The 17,528-nt window shown below is 43.6% G+C and overlaps 1 protein-coding gene across 1 annotated transcript in view; it reads left to right on the top strand.

Moving 5' to 3' along the window:
• The first annotated feature begins 8,645 nt into the window (after positions 1–8,645).
• The window catches only part of Ptger3 (prostaglandin E receptor 3), a 72,889-nt gene continuing 64,006 nt past the window's right edge, over positions 8,646–17,528 (top strand). Inside the window, exon 1 of the mRNA XM_012951916.2 lies at positions 8,646–9,542. Coding sequence (XP_012807370.1) covers positions 8,646–9,542 — 897 coding nt within the window. The remainder of the gene's footprint in view (positions 9,543–17,528) is intronic.

Here is a 17,528-nt window from a genome sequence, read left to right as displayed (position 1 = left end):
CTCATCCTCAACAAAATAAGGCTTTTTCCTGACATAGGTAGACCACGATGCAAAAAAAAAAAAAAAAAGATCTCCAAGGATGCCTAGGCCATAATAGAAGCCACCAGTAAAGTCATTGAGAAAACAACAGAAATTTAATCCCAAAATGAAAGCATAAAAGCTGTGTGACACTGATCAAAAGAATTGCTGAACTGGAAGCAAACTATCAAAAATTAACAGTCACATAAAAGAAATTGAGCAGAATCACCTCTTAGAGCACTCAACTTGTCACTGACTGACTTGAAGAAAACCAGAGAAGCCTCAAAAGAGAGTAATTGAATTGAAGGAGAGTCAACAAATAGAGGATCTCAATAACCAGCTGATTAAGATTAATGAAGACAAGATCAAATGCAAGAATGAATTCCAGGAAGTATCGAGAAACTTGGACCTTAAACTGAAATTGTACCTCAGAAAAAGAAATGAACATGATGCAAAACAGAACAAAAGGAAACAAAATCAAATAGAGCTTTCAAAAACATCCCTAGAACTCCTCACTAACAGAGTCACTCATATGGAAGACAGAACCTCTGTCTCTGAGCTGGAAGACACGATGTAAGATAATGATCTGGAGTCCAAAAACATTGCTAAATTCAAAACATCATGTGAACAGAAGATGAAGGAACTGTGGGATACCCTAAAACAACCAAACATTAAGATCATGGGTATACCAGAAGGGAAAAAAAGTCCATGTCAGTGGCATAGAGAACATATTCAACAAAATTATTGAAGAAAATTATCCCAGTCTCACAAGAGAGGCCCACCCAGATACAAGAAGCTCACAGAACACCAAACAGGACCAAAAAAGAAACTCCAAGGCACGTCACAGTTAAAACTCTTAGCAGTGAAAGCAAAGAGAGTGCTAAAAGCAGGAAGAAAGGAACAACTCAGTACATACAAATGCAATCTCATCAGAATTACCCCAGATTTCTCAATGGAAACCCTGAAATCAAGAGACGCCAGGAGTGAAACACTTCAAAGTAAAAAAAAACTATGGCTTCCAACTCAAACTACTATCCTCAGGAAAAGTATCCCTCATAATAGATGGTGAAACAAAAACTTTATGTGAAAAAAAGTCAGTTTTATGATTTTATGAACACAAAGCCAAATCTACAGAGAATACTTTAGGGAATAATTCACACAGGAGAGTCAGACAACCAATCTCAAGAGCCTAAAAGAAGAAGATCACAGTAATCAAAATTAGAACAGGCTCAAAAAAGTTTAAAGCTCAGAGGAAATCACCAAACCTCATAACGCACCTCACCATAGCAGGGATTAAATTGAATGCCAGTTATAAACTTAAATATTAATAGTCTTGACTCACCCATCATAAGACACAAGTTAACACTGTGGATCCAAAAATGAACTCTTCTTTCTGCTATCTTTAAGAAACCCACCTCACTAATAAAGACAGATTCCTCCTTAGGATGAAAGAATGAAAAATGATATTCTAAGCAAATGGAAATGAGAACCAAGCAGGTGTTGCCATATTAATATCTGATAAAGTAGACTTCAAACCAAATGTAATCAAAAAGGATAAAGCATGGTACTTTTTACTCATCAAGGGAATGATCCAACATGAGGATATTGCAATCATAAGTCTATATGCACCAAACACAGGTTCACCACAGTTTATTAAAACTTCGGGAATCCAATACTCCACTGTCATCAATAGGTCATCCAAGCAGAAAATTCAAAAGGAAATAGTAGAGCTCAACACCACCATAGATAGATCAACTAGACCTAATGAATATCTACAGAAATTTCCACCCTAATTCTACAGAATACAAATTCTTCTTAGCAGCCCACAGAACCATCTCCAAAATCATATATTAGTCCATAAAGCATGCTCCCAGAAATTCAGGAAAATTGATATAACTTCCTGCTTCATATATCACAATGCTTTAAAGCTAGAAATTAACAAAAAACACATCAGGAATTCCACCAGCTTCTGGAGACTGAATAATACACTTTTCAACAATGAGTGGGTTGTAGAAGAAATTTTAAAAAAGAAATTTTAATTTCTAGAATTGAATGATAATGAAAACACAAGCTACCAAAACTTATGGGACACAATGAAGGCAGTCCTAAGGGTAAAAATGAACAGCACTAAGTGCCTTCATAACAAACATGGAGAGATCCCACATTAGTGATCTGACCATGAAGAACAGCAGAAATTAATGAATTGGAAACTAAGAAAACAATTAAAACTGAAACCAAGATCTGGTTCTTTGAAAAGAATAAACAAGATTGACAAACCTTGGGCAATTTGATCAAACACACACAAAAAAGACAAGTCTCAAGTTAACAAAATCAAAAATGAAAAAGAGGATACAACTGATATCAATGAAAATAGAAGAATCATCAAGACATACTTTTAAACCCTTTACTTCATAAAATTGGAAAATCTAGAAGAAATGGATGAATTCCTAGCCACATACCATCTATCAAAACTAAACTCAGAGCAGATTAATCTCCTAAACAAAGCTATCACATTTATCGAGATCAAAAAAGCAATCAAAAACCTTCCCACAAAGAAAAGTCCAGGACAAGATGGCTTCTTGCCTGAATTCTATTAAACCTTCATTGAAGGACTAAAACCATTTTTTTCTCAAATTGTTAAACATAACCTGAAGACAGGAAATCCTCCTCCTTCTATGAAGCTAGCATCGCCCTAATACCAAAACCAGATAGAGATCTAACAAGAAAAGAAAACTGGGCTAGAAAGATGGCTTAGTGGTTAAGGCACCTGCCTGTGAAGCCAAAGGACCCAGGTTCAAATTCCCAGGACCCATATAAGCTAGATGCACAAAGTGATGCATGTCTCTGGAGTTTTTTTTACAGTAGCTGAAGGCCCTGGCACACCCATTCTCTCTCATCTGCCTGCTTTTCTCTCTGTAAAGTAAATAAAATTAAATTAAAAAAAAAAAACTATATGCCTATATCCCTGATCAACTTATATATAAAATACCTGACCCAAATCATTGCAAACCAAATTCAACAACATATCAAAACCATTATCCACCTTGATCAAGCAGGATTCATCCCAGGGATGCAGGGATGATTCAACATACAGAAATCAGTCAACATAATATACAACATAAATAACCTTAATCACAAGAATCACATGTTCATTTCAGTAGGTGGAGAGAAGGCCTTTGACAAAATGAATATCACTTCATGATCAAAACACTGGAGATAATAAGCATGGATGATTTACATCTCAACATAATAAAAGCTATATATAAAACACCTAAAGCCCAATAATATTCAATGGGGAAAGACTCAAGGAGTTCCTGCTGAGATTGGGAACTAAACAGTAGTGTCCACTCTCATCACTGCTCTTCAACATAGTATAAGAAGTACTAGCCCAAGCAATAAGACAGAGGAAAGAAAGAAAAGGGATATAAATTGGAAAGGAAGAAGTCAAATTAGCCCTCTTTGCAAATTATATGATCCTATACATAAGAAACCCAAGAGTCTCCATCTAAAAACTTTGAAAGGTGATTAATTCCTTCAGCAAAATTCAGGATACAAAATCATGACACAAAAATCAGTTGCCTTGCTACATACAAAGGACAAACAATCATTTAAAAAATCAAAGAGCAACAAATGTTAGCAAGGATGTGGGGAAAGAGGAACCCCCAATCATTATTGGTGGGAATGCAAACTTGTATAACCACTATGGAAATCAACATGGAGAGTCCTGAAAAAGATGAATATAGAACTCCCAATAGATCTAGTTATTCCCTTACTGGGCTTTTATCCTAAGTGAACCAAGGTTCACTACAGAAATATTCGCTCAACCATGTTTATAGCTTTTCAATTCATAATAAGTACTGGAATCAACCCAGGTGCCCATCATTGGAGGAATGGATAACGAAATTGTGGTACATATATACAATGGAATTGTACTTAGCAATAAGAAAAAATGATAACAACAAAATCTGTAGGAAATGGATGGACTTAGAACAGATCATACTCAGCAAACACACAATCACAAAGACAAATGCCACATGCTCTCACTCATCTGTGGTTCCTAATCTCGATCAGCTTGAATTGCCTCATACTGGATAGGCAACTTGAGTCCCAGATAATAGGGATGGAAGGGTTTCTGGGGAGAGGGAGAATAGGAGGATAGGAGGGAATAAACACAAAATTAAACCCAAAATGAACTGGTGCCATAGAAAAATTTCTCCTTGAACACAGACTAAAAGATTGAACCCTCAACAGGAGTATAGTGGGAATGCCCAAAAAGAAGGGTCCTGGAGAGGGTGGTATGAAGCATAACCTGAAAAAACTTTGGCTGTGACTTGTAATCAGCAGTATCATAAATAGGTGCTACCCATATCAAGCTGCTGATCAGAAAGACCTACAAGGTCCCCAAAACAAGACAGGCTTTTGTCAAAGCACTTTATTACCCACATAAGGTAGAAGGTAAGACCCTGTTGCTGAAGATACTATATGAGAGAAACCTGGCTGGAATCCTCAAAGGAGCCAGTCGCCAGATAGCCCATCTAGTGCTGGAAAGCTCTCCATAAGCTACTGGGGGTGGGGGGGTGGCCAACAATGGTGTGATCAAGCAGGGGTCTAAGCTACTCAGAAACAACCAGCCTGACAAGAAGTACACACCAGTGCAGTGGTGTCACACAGCCTTGGTTGATAACCAATGGCTTCCTGATTGGTTAAGAGATCTGCTCAGTGGAATGGAACCCATATCTGGAACTGAGAAGCACATCTAAATCCTATGGAGGCAAACATCATGCCCTCCAACTTCAAGCTCCCACTAGTTTTTTGGCTAAAAGAAGGACTACATTCCTCAAACTCTCCCTAAATTAATAATGCTTATCCAATTTAACCTATGCTGATTTCACTCTCCATTGTAGAATCTGTTTTTCTTTTTCAGAAGGTAGCATGACCTGATGAGACAAACCACCCCTCACATCTCAGTCAGCACCCAGGTGAAACAATAGAGGAACTGGGGAGATAAGCAAGAGTGCTGCTTCCATGGTGAACATGACAGTGCCAGGGTGGAGGAGACAGACACTGAGGATACTCAACACATGCCAAAGCAAAAATCCAGAGGTTCTTAAGAGCTCAGCACTGAAGTAGACTTAATCCCAGCACTTTGGAGGCAGAGGTAGTAGGATCACCGTGAGTTCCAGGCCACCCTTAAACTACATAGTGATTTCCAGGTCGGCTTGGGCTAGAATGAGACCCTATCTCAAGAAAACCAAAAATAAAATAAAACAAAAACAAAAACAGAAGAAAAAGAAAAAGTCTAAGCTTCTGACAGACCAGGCATCCAGTGGAATCTTACCAAATGAGTGAATGATGAAACAATACTCAACTCCTGACTTCATGGGGAAAGAACTTCAGATTTCCATCATGGTAGGGATTCAGCAATGAACTACATGAAACTGGTATGCGCATGTACCAGTTGTTGATGAAGCTCAAAAGAAGTAAGCTGTGAATTGAACAGATGACAGAGATAAACTTTAAAAACTTGAATATGTGGTCTTTCTGTTTTAACACTCACTCATTTATTAGCTAATCAGAGAAGCAAGTTCGTGAACTCAACGGAAAGTAGTGGCTGGTTATACACTAAAGCGTGGACCTCCAAGGAAACCAGAATTCTAACCAGGGGCACTGCCTGCTGTTTCCCTTTGGGTCGCTAGAGGGGAGTGTTGTCTCGGACCAACACTGCAAAGAGCTCAGGGCAGAGTGGATGGAACTCTGAGATCCTCAGTCCCTTGTTTGCAGGGAAAACAGTGACCAAGCAGGTAATTCACGCTGGCGTGAAACTAGTTGAGGAGATAAGGGAAGTTCTGCACAGAAGACCCGAGCTGCGCCGCATGCGACACATGAAAAGGCGAGTAAGGGACTAGGAACCTGCGGGTGTGTGTCCGCAAAGCCCATGGCTGCAGCACGCAATGGAATAGACGTGATGGTTTTAAAGAATCAAATTTCATAAATAAAAGGAAAATACCTGGAGAGGCATCAGTTTTCCTTTCTTTGCTATATAGATTATGAAATAATCTTAAAAATTTAAATATATCATTACCTTAGAATCGTAATCATTGCTGAAAAATTAAGTTTGGCATACATACACTTTCCTCCCTGTGCTTAGATGCCCTCACATCTAAGTGTGACATTTTTTAAACATAATTCTAGAAAAATATTTTTCTAATATAATAATATGGTACTTTGAGAAAGATTTTTAAGATTCCCTGCTTAGATGCCCTCACATCTAAGTGTGACATTTTTTAAACATAATTCTAGAAAAATATTTTTCTAATATAATAATATGGTACTTTGAGAAAGATTTTTAAGATTCCCTGTAATAATTACTTCCTAGCGAATTGTAATTGTGATATTTTTCTGAATAAAAAAGGTGTAAAAAGTTTTCAGTGGCAACCAACTGTAAGATGGAATTAGTGCTGTGATTCATGCAGATGCTCAAATGAAGCATAAGTTCATTACTGGTTTTCTTTCGCCCTTAAAGCACCATAGAACCCCATGATTATATAAGGAGTAAAAATCCCACATAAAGAATGCAGACGGGGAACTTGAGGAATGGCTTGACAGTTGAGGAGCTTCCCTCCAAAGCCAAAGGACCCAGGTTCGATTCTTCAGAGCTCAAGTAAGTCAGATGCATAAGGTGGTGCATGCATCTAGAGTTTATTTTCAGAGGATGGAGGATCCATGTACCCATTCTCTTCATCCACTCCCCCTTCCTCCCTCCCTCCTTCCCTCCCTCCCTCCTCTCTCTGCTTATTTCTTCCTCAAATAACTAAATAAAAATTAAATAATAGATCAAAAGGACAAATGCTGTTCTCTACCCCCCTCACACTACACAATGAAGTCCATTCTGAAAGGTAATTGGAGCCCTCTGAAGAAGTGTCTTCAATGTCTGACAGAGCTAAGTTTTACGTAGAAATAAAACAGATGAATAGATAAAGAAAATGAATGTGGTATATTTGCAATGGAGTCCAATTCAGACACAAAGACAAATAAAATTATGTCATTTGCAGAAAATGGATGCAGCTGGAGGTCATCATATTAAGCAAAATAAGCCAGACTTGGGCTGGAGGGATGGCTTAGTGGTTAGGGCATTTCCCTGCAAAGCCAAAGGACCCAGGTTTGATTCCCTAGGACACACCTTAACCAGATGCACAAGGGGCGCATGCATCTGGAGTTTGTCTGCTGTGGCTGGAGGCCCTGGTGCGCCCATTCTCTCTTTTGCTCTCTCTCTCCCTCTTTCTCTGTTAAATAGATAAATAAAATAAAATACTTAAAAAATAAGCCAGACTCAAAGTTATAAATATTAAATATTACATGTTTTTCTCCTGCATAGAAAATAATGAAATAATAATGAAAGGCAGACTGTGAGAGGTGGAAAAAGTCCAAAAAGACTCCTCAAATCTTCATGTATTTCATCTGTTTCTGGAGGGAGGAGGATGAAAGTATAAGGGCCTGTGGGAGGGAAAGGGACCAGAAAGGGGAAGGGAGCGTGATTCAGGAACAAGGTACAATGATGTGTATGTATGAAACTTTTATGATGACATCCATTATCTTGTATGATAACCAAAAATATGAATAAAAATATCAATACGGAACAGAAAACCAGAGGAGAACGCTCCAGTTAGATGTCAAAGACTTTTAGAAAGTTTGATAGGTTGGTTTATTTTGGTGCTCAACTAAAGTTATTTTTGTTTAAAAAAATCTGTTGTTAAATATGTATTAAAGTTTGTAGAGAAAGCATAATAAAAGGGGGTGAACAGCCTAGAAACTTGGAGTCATCGTGGGGACTCAAGGCCGGAAAAGGGGGTACTAATAGGATAGTAACACCTTATAAATTGCTCGTGAAAATCCCTCATACTTTTTTACTAACGTGAGTAGGCCGTTATGATCATTTTCCCAGGCAGTTTCCGTCTGGATTGGGGCTTATTACCTCCGGGACGGGATGCAGCTCCTTGTGGAAGAATGCAGAGAAGTGGAGAGTGGCTGAAAGCCGCTTCCTCCCTAGTGTAAGAAGGAGGCCCTGACTCTGCTTCGGATCTGTAACTGGCTATCTCTGTGTATTCTCTTTTAGGCACTAGTAACTGCAAAGTTTCCGAAGCGCCCTGGTGGGAGGACCGCTTGGCCTTCTTCTTCTTCTTCTTCTTCTTCTTCTTCTTTTTTATGGTTTTTCGAGGTAGGGTCTCACTCTGGCCCAGGCTGACGTGGAATTCACTATGTAGTCTCAGGATGGCCTCGAACGCGGGCGACCAAGTGCGCCTGGGCCGGCAGACCCGGGTGGGGACCCGGAGCACGCGCCGCACGCGAGAAGAGTCATGGGCGTCTGGTCCCGCGGGAGCCTGGCGCTGGCAGCGGCTCCCGCCCTCCCACCTGCTCTGCCCACGCCCGCGGGCGCCGCCCCCTCGGTCTCTTAGACGCGCCCCGCGCCGGGCCGCGCCGGAGCCGGAGCCCCAGGCTCTGCCAGCGATCCCGGAGCAGCGTCTGGCGCGCGCTGTCCCAGCGGCCGCCCTGAGCGCGGGGCGCGGCGGGCCCGCCATGGAGCACAGCCCCGCCGCCCGCCCGTTCCCGCAGCGCACCTCGCCGCCGGCATGAAGCAGAGCCGCGGCGAGGGCGCGGGCGCGCCCTTCTGCCCGCGCCTCAACCACTCCTACCCCGGCATGTGGGCGCCCGAGCGCTCAGCCGAGGCGCGCGGCAACCTCACGCGCCCCCCGGGGCCCGGCGAGGACTGCGGGTCGGTGTCGGTGGCCTTTCCGATCACCATGATGCTCACTGGCTTCGTGGGCAACGCGCTGGCCATCCTGCTCGTGTCGCGGAGCTACAGGCGGCGGGAGAGCAAGCGCAAGAAGTCCTTCCTGCTGTGCATCGGCTGGCTGGCGCTCACCGACATGGTGGGGCAGCTGCTCACCAGCCCCGTGGTCATCGTCGTGTACCTGTCCAAGCAGCGCTGGGAGCAGCTCGACCCGTCGGGGCGGCTGTGCACGTTCTTCGGGCTGACCATGACGGTGTTCGGGCTGTCCTCGCTCTTCATTGCCAGCGCCATGGCCGTGGAGCGCGCGCTGGCCATCCGGGCGCCGCACTGGTACGCCAGCCACATGAAGACGCGCGCCACCCGCGCCGTGCTGCTGGGCGTGTGGCTGGCAGTGCTGGCCTTCGCCCTGCTGCCCGTGCTCGGCGTGGGCCACTACACCGTTCAGTGGCCCGGGACTTGGTGCTTCATCAGCACCGGGCGAGGGGGCAATGGGACCGACTCTGCCCACGACTGGGGCAACCTGGTCTTCGCCTCCACCTTCGCCTTCTTGGGGCTCTTGGCGCTGGCAGTCACCTTCGCCTGCAACCTGGCCACCATTAAGGCCCTAGTGTCCCGCTGCCGAGCGAAAGCCGCGGCCTCGCAGTCCAGCGCACAGTGGGGCCGGATCACCACCGAGACCGCCATCCAGCTCATGGGCATCATGTGTGTGCTTTCGGTCTGCTGGTCGCCGCTTTTGGTACGTAGTCAAGAGTGTTGGCAGGTGGGGAGAGCGCGAGATGAAGACTCGTCCCATTCCAGTAGCAACAAGCGCTTGCAGGGATGCGTTTGAACCTATAAGCGTGGGCGATGCTGTTCCTCTGAGATCCCTTGGAGGTAGCTTAACCCTGCTCGGACCTGAGCGCCTCGCGAGTGCCTGGCGTAGGTGGAAGAGCCACAGCCTAAGGGAGGGTGGGGCGAACCCCTGTGTTTTCAGTGCGCCGCAGCGAGAAGTTTGTGACTTTGGAGCAGAGTGGTGATGGCAACTGTAGCCCAATGGTGCACGTTCTCTTTGTTTACAATATGTCTAGTATGTTAAGGTGATTTTCTGCGTGCAAAACGATCCTACTTGCTGCTCTAGCCAAGGTCCGCGCTCTTTTCCACACACCACTCTTCCAGCTCACTGCGCCGTAGGTGCTCCCCATCCCACACCTCCCCCCTGCACACAGGGCGCTCACCATCCGCACCTCTTCCCAGCGCACAGGCGCTCACCATTCCACACCTCTCCGCTGCACACAGGGCGCTCACCATCCACACCTCTTCCCAGCGCACAGGCGCTCACCATCCCACACCTCCCCCCTGCACACAGGGCGCTCACGATCCGCACCTCTTCCCAGCGCACAGGCGCTCACCATCCCACACCTCCCCCCTGCACACAGGGCGCTCACCATCCGCACCTCTTCCCAGCACACAGGGGGCTCACTTTCCTGCACCTCCTCCCGCACAGGTCGTTTACCTTGGGCAACTCCTTCCTTCGCCAAGGGCGCTAACCATTCTGCATCTTTATGCTGCCCAGGGCACTCACCATTGCCCATATCCTCTTTGGGTGTTGGCGCTCACCACCCAGCGCCTGTTCCCTGTGCATTTGGTGCTCATCTTCCAACACCTACTCGCTGCAGGGACCACACTGACCTTGAGTTACCACGTAGGACGTGACCGTCCAGGACCACCCTAACCCTGCTCTCACGTGGTATTTTTGAGATTTTTTTTTTTCGGCACTTTTAGCTAGGAACTTGTGTAAAGAATAGATACTCAGGACGCAGGCAGCCTAGCTGAGTCGGTGGAGGGAGCAGCCCCATAAAGCTCAGAGTTGTAGCCAATTAAGAATTAGACATGGACATGATGTGCATACACATAGCATTTAATATTCTCACCATGTTATGAGTACAGTTTAGTGACATCGGGGCTGTTAGCATTGCTGCGGACACCATAGTTGTCTCTTCTTTAAAATAGATTTGTGCTTCTTTTCTCCATTCCACACCCATGAACTACAAATGGTTTGGGACATTTGAGTACAAGCTGACACCAAGTCAGGGATGAGGATGGATGACAACGCCAGTTATGCCCACAGGTTACTATTCAGTCCCATCCTGGAACTGTGTTGGTCAGAACCAGAGTCAATGTTAGACATTTACTACTATGTTTGAGGAGTGGGCTGTGTTGATGGCCACACAGGATGGAGAAGGAGCTCCATGAATAAACTCTTCGCAGAACCTAACACAGCTTCAAAGGCCAAGTGTCCGAGCTCTTCGGTCCCCTCAGGAAGAGGCCCAGCTCTATTTGTGGCTTCACAGTGTAGATCCTAGAAAAAATGAGTTTTAAACCTTGAGAATGAAAAACATAGGCTTCGTGTGTTCACCCATTTCTTTTTGCTTAAAAAAACTATGCTGTGTTTTGTATTTGAAACTGGGTTTGAATTCTACTAGTAGGGTGACTTGGGGGAACAGAGTTCACTCATGAAAGGTAAATTAACTGTAATTCATTCTCTGGAAGGACTGGAGGATGGAGTCACAGCTCAAAGTAGCATATTGAGGCCCTGGTCCACCACATGGAGAAAGAACATATGTAAAACTGATCTTATTTAACTTCAGTTATACATTTTGATGATATTGATTTATGACATTTCATGTAATACTTTATAAATTATTTCTCATAAAAGATTTAAAATGAATTCAACCTGAGATCATATCAAAAAGAAGAAATTCACAGTTTCAGAATTGGTGCATTTTATAGGCAATAGTACCATTTCTGATTTATGCACTATCAAAGATAAATATCAACTCATCTTCAGAAAGATCATTTTCTGGCACAAAGTTGGAATTATTTCACAGAAAGCTGCTTTCTTCTTATTTATTTACATTTATTATTTTTCTTCTTAATAGGCTAAAGAATTACAAGAATGAAAACACTAGAGTTTTTAAGCCTATTAGTGTTAGCATAAGAAATCTTTTTTATACTTTCCTTCTAATTATGAGTAAAATACAGATTTCCTACTATCTGTTTCAGTCAGGTTCGCATTGCTGGTAGAAATCACCCAACAAAGAGCAGCTTTGGGGGGAAAGTAGGTTTATTTTGGCTTACAGGCTCGAGGGGAAGCTCTGCAATTGCAGGGGAAAACAATGGCATGAGCAGAGGGTGGACATCACTCCCTGGCCAACATCAGGTGGATAGTAGCAACAAGAGAGTGTGCAAAATGCTGGCATGGGGAAACTGGATATAACATCCATAAGCCCGCCCCAACAACACACTGCCTCTTGGAGGCATCAATTCCCAAATCTCCATCAGCTGGGAACCTAGCATTCAGAAAACCTAAGTTTATGGGGGACATCTGACTCAAACCACCCACTATCCTTGGTTGAATTGAACATAGACTATTATTACTGTAATATTGTTACTGTTGCAATATTTAGTAGAACTGAGATATCATAAGACAATGTCCCATCCCATCTCTATCACAGCATAAAGAAAAAGAGAAAGGAAGTAAAGAAAAAAAGATGAAATAAGGGAGGAAGGATCAAAACTTCCCAATTGCTATAACTTTCCACTGCCTAGATAAATAATGTGTATATAACACAACTAAAAGCTTTTTTCTTATTATTTTTCCATGAATCTTTGCAAAATGTAAGTTGTGAAACTAAGTATGTGATAAAGTGTGTAATTCAGTGGGAAACAGTACCTCTGGTAGAATGGATCAACAGTTCGTAGCCACCATTTATATAAGGAAGGTGTCAAGTTGCTGTTTTGTTGGAACCAACCAGTTGATTCAGAAATGCAGTCTATCTGACATCATTATCATTTTATTTTTCATGAGTTCTATCTACCAATAGTCCAGTTATTTGCCATGGTAGATTTCCAGACCCAAGAATCCTTAGGACATTGTTCAAAGTCATGAGGACATTTTGTACTTTTATAACCTGGTACCCCAAGAAGGTACTTGTGACCAGTACTGTGGCTACCTTAAAATGTTGAATAGAAAATTAATTCAGGAACTCAGGCCTTGTGAAAAGTGCTCGATCCAGCATTTATTTCCCCAAAGCCCTGGAACCAGATGAAAATAGACTCAGAAGCTTTGTCCTTGACGTTGGATGAGAGAACCCCCCGCCCCCACCCCTGGGGCATCCACAAACAAGCAGGGATGCTTCAACTGAGAAGGTGTTTCACAATAGGGTGGTGATTTTTTTTTTTAATTTAAGGAATTGCTGATATGTTTTAAGTGGAATTTGCCTTTAATATGTCACATGTAGCAGCTGTACATGATTACAGAAGCAATACTATTTGACGGTGTATAAAAGTACTGTTTAATAGGCCAAGCATAGTGGCACACACCCTTAATCCCAGTGCTCAGGAGGCAGAGGTAGGAGGATCGCCATGAGTTTGAGGCCACCCTGAGACTACATAGTGAGTTGTAGGTCAGCCTGAGCTAGAGTGAAACCCTACCTCAGGGTGGGGGGCGGGAAGCAAAACTAAAAAGGTACTGTTTACTTCCTAATTACTGCTGTCTGCAGATCTCTGCCACAGTAGGATGCTGTGACAGAGCACATTATGCATGTCAATGTGCACTATAGAAAGAGTCATCTGAAAGTTGTTTTCATGAAACTTGAGATTGCTCATAGTTCTTTAAACTTTGGAGTTCACTTCAATGTACTATGGAAGGTCTATTAGATGGTCTTTCTCTTTCATATTTCCTTTCTCTCTTTTCTTCTTCTCTTTTCATTTATTATCCCAGTGCTAATGATAGAACCAGGGTCATGAGCATGTTAGGCAAGCACTGTGCTACACTTTCAACCCTCGACTTAGGCAAAACTGATCAAAGACTTACAGTTTGTTCAGAGAAGCAGAATTTCCACATTTGTGAGTGAAATAACTAAAGAACAGTGATGCAAGCCAGGGTATAAATCATGCCTTTGACTCCCAGAAGGAAGTCCATCTGCATTTGCCAGGGCATGGGATGGCATCACTTGATCTCATGGCTGACCTCAGTGTTTCAAGAAGCCCAGCCAAGGAGAACAGAGTGTGCACAGGAGAGCCAAGAGGACCATGTGTGAAAGTGTTCATGGGCTGGATTAAGTGGATAGAAGGGTTCAAATACTCTTTGGGCATGGGAAGTAGAGCTTCTAGTGGGGGGCTTTGAGGAGAAGAGAGATTACTGGTAGGGCTGTTGTGTATAGATGATGGGTGCTGAAAAGTTAGTGTGTAGAGTCAGTTGAAGATTGCTGTTGAGGTCAGTTAGACATTAGTCTAGAAACCATGGGAAGAGATGAGTTAGAAAAGGAAAGGTGAGAGGGCTGAAGCTATGAGGAATGGCCAATTCTGGATAATTATTCAACAAGCACTTTACTGAGTATATGCTATGCCTCCTTCAATTAATGTCTTCTCCTGTAAGATTGTCATTGCTGCCTAAATCATTCAATTGACAAAATTGAGCATAAAGAATATCGGAACCAGGTTTATGATTCAGGATATCTGACTCAGAGCCGATTTTTAGTTTCAATTGTGGATGTTTATTATTTGTTTAGCTCAAAGGCCAAGAATCTTAACCCTAACCATGGCATGGGCAAGTGACATTTCTTCATGTCTGCAGCACAGGGTTAGCTCTTTTTCCATGCACAGTACCTCCAAGATCTTTTATTTGGCAGAATCACATGTCAATGAACCCAAACTTGTAATCTGGAAAAGAGAGAGTTTGGTCAATGGTATACGAGGATGGAGGCTTCTGAGTGAGTGTGGCTTTTTCATGCCATCCATGTAGGGTGATGGTAGATTATCTGAATCATAAAACCAGATGCCAATATAACCTAAGATTAATGAGATAAATCATATCCCAAACTACTGACTCTTAAACTTGGGGTTTGTGAGAGAGAACTGGGAGTTCAACACTTCTGGAACTGTCGTCTTTGAAGGCACCTAGATGGCTACAACTATGGCAAGACTGTGGCTCCCTGGCACGTCTTACTTATGAAGCTGCCAAAGGCCAACTGTGAGTTATAAATGCTGCCATTGGTCAGTTTTCTAGGAACAACCTTCACAGGTGCACCAGACAAGTGTGTGTAACAGCCTGAGATTGCTGCAGGGTGCTAGAGGCTGTTCACAGCTACACTGGGTGTGGTGGTTTGATTCAGGTGTCCCCCATAAACTTAGGTGTTGTGAATGCTAGCTCCCCAGCTGATGGATATTTGGGAATCAATGCCTCCTGGAGGGAGTGTATTGTTGGGGGCAGGCTTATGGGCTTTATAGCCAGTTTCCCCATGCCAGTGTTTGGCACACCTCCTGTTGCTGTGGTCCATCTTATGTTGGCCAGGGGGTGATGTCCACCTTCTGCTCATGCCATCGTTTTCCCTTGCCATCGTGAAGCTTCCCCTCGAGCCTGTAAGCCAAATAAATCTCTTTTTCCCAGAAGCTGCTCTTTGTTGGGTGATTTCTAACAGCAATGCAACCCAGACTACAACACTGGGGCTGTACTTCATTTCTCAGGCCTGCTTCTGCCTTACAGGAAACAGGGTAAGGATCGCCTCCCACATTCTCCCCACATGTGTAACGCTTCTGTAATCAGCCAGGATCTGCCCTTTTCTCACTCATGCTACCGGTACTGAAGTCTGCCACTGCAATATATCAAAAGCTGCCTCTTGGACTGGAGAAAGAGAGGTTTAAAGATGCTTCCTGCGCAAGCATGAGGACTTACGAGGGCCTGAGTCCTGAGACCTCTGAGTTTATTTCCCAGAACCCATGTAAGTAGTGAGGCATGCCCAGTCCTATGGGGAACAGAGACCAGAGAGTTTCTGGGCCTCACAGGGCTTCCAAAGCTCCAGCATAAGTGATGATGAGACCCTGTCTCAAGGAAACAGAAGAATGAGCAATGGGACGGGGGCACCCACCATTCTCTTCTGGCCTCTGTGTGCACACAGGGCACCACAGTTGCATACATCATACCTTTAAAAAAAAAACTGTTATGCAGTGCTGGGGATTTGAACACAGGGCTTCATGTACGATGGGCAAGCACTCTACCACCAGAAGAGCATTTCCACTCACACACCTGCATACATACATTCATACATCACACCACTCACACCACACGCACACACACCCATGTAGAAAAGTTAATAAGAATTTTTTATGTTTAAAAAAGGCTTCCTCAACCATCTTCTGGAATTTTAAGACATTTTCTTTCAATTTTGTCCCCTGAGCATATTACAATACTGTACAGTAAATGTTATAAATATTTTTATATTAAAAATGTTTGTGGATGTACAAGTAGGTGTGTATGGGCATACATGTCATAAAGCACACGTGGAGGTCAGAGAACAGCCCTGGAGTGTCTGTGTTCCACCTTCTTTGACACTGCACACACACTGCCTGACTGCAGCCAGTGTCAGACCAGCTGGCACGGGGGCTTTGGATCCTCCTGGCTCCGTCTCCCGCTGCTGCAGGTGCTTTGGGACCACACATGCATGTGCTGCTTTGTGTCTGCCATGACTTATGTTTTGGGGAATTGTGCCAGGCCAGCAGGCATCGCAAGCAAGCACCATTAAGTACTGAGCCATCTCCCCAGCCCATTTAATTTATTTTTTTTTTTCGAGGTAGGGTCTCACTGTGGCCCACGCTGACCTGGAATTCACTCTGTATTCTCAGGGTGACCTCGAACTCATGGCAATCCTCCCACCTCTGCCTCCCGAGTGCTGGGATTAAAGGTGTGTGCCACCACGCCCGGCTAAATTCATTCTTATAAGGACATGGCAGGACCACACATGCACTGAGCCAGTGCTGCAGAGTGGAGGTGGTCCTTGAGCCCAGGTGTGCTGTAGTGCTTACTGAGAACCTTCCTTTGCTTTTCCTCTTGTCACTTTAGTCCTCAACAGCCTCTGCCAAGCTTCTCCTGGGTGTGCTGAGGCGTTGCTCTCTTGCAGGTCTTCCCTGACCTCCTCTCATTTTGGCAGCATGCTCCCTCTGCTCCTGTAGCCTCCTGCATTTGCCTGGAGTATCTAAGTCACACTCAGGTATTTAGTCACATTCTCCTTATGGCTTTCCTGAGGGTAGCACGGAGTCTTTCTTGGATCGCTCATCATTGCCTGTCACATAAGGCAAACCCAACTCATGCTACTGATGAAACACCCAAGCATCAAGTAATGAGACAACCTGACCCTGTGTAAGGCAACTAGGTGTGTCCGTAAATGAACACCTAATATCTTTGTAAACATTTTCATATTTTCCCCTGTAAAACAGGAATAAGAACACTAGCCCGTTTCATAGAATTGCAGTGAAAATCAAGATAGACATATATGAAAATAGCTGGGAGATGTACAGTACCAGGAAGATGCTCGTAACTGAGCTCTATTCCCAACTGCTAACAACTAACTATTCTTCCATATTAGGAACCTCACTATGAAGTGTCATTGGATAACTATGCTGATTTTGTGTGTGTTCCAGCAAATCTTGCCTCAAAAAAAATCTTGAAGAGATTGTGATGTTTCACAATCTGATTAACTATAGTTAACTAGAAATACAAAACCCAAAATGTGCTAAAATATTTTACCAAAAAATAAGAAAAATGGCAAATGCTGTATGCATAATTTTATTTTTTTAATATATTTTATTATTAATTATTTATTTGAGAGAGAGAGGAAAAAAAGAGAGAGGTGAGAAGAAGAAGAGCAAGAGAGAGAGAGAGAGAGAAAGAGAGAGAGAATAGGCA

The sequence above is a fragment of the Jaculus jaculus genome, chromosome 19 (assembly GCF_020740685.1).
Source record: "Jaculus jaculus isolate mJacJac1 chromosome 19, mJacJac1.mat.Y.cur, whole genome shotgun sequence".
NCBI lineage: Eukaryota > Metazoa > Chordata > Mammalia > Rodentia > Dipodidae > Jaculus > Jaculus jaculus.
This window is presented reverse-complemented; position numbering and strand designations above follow the sequence as displayed.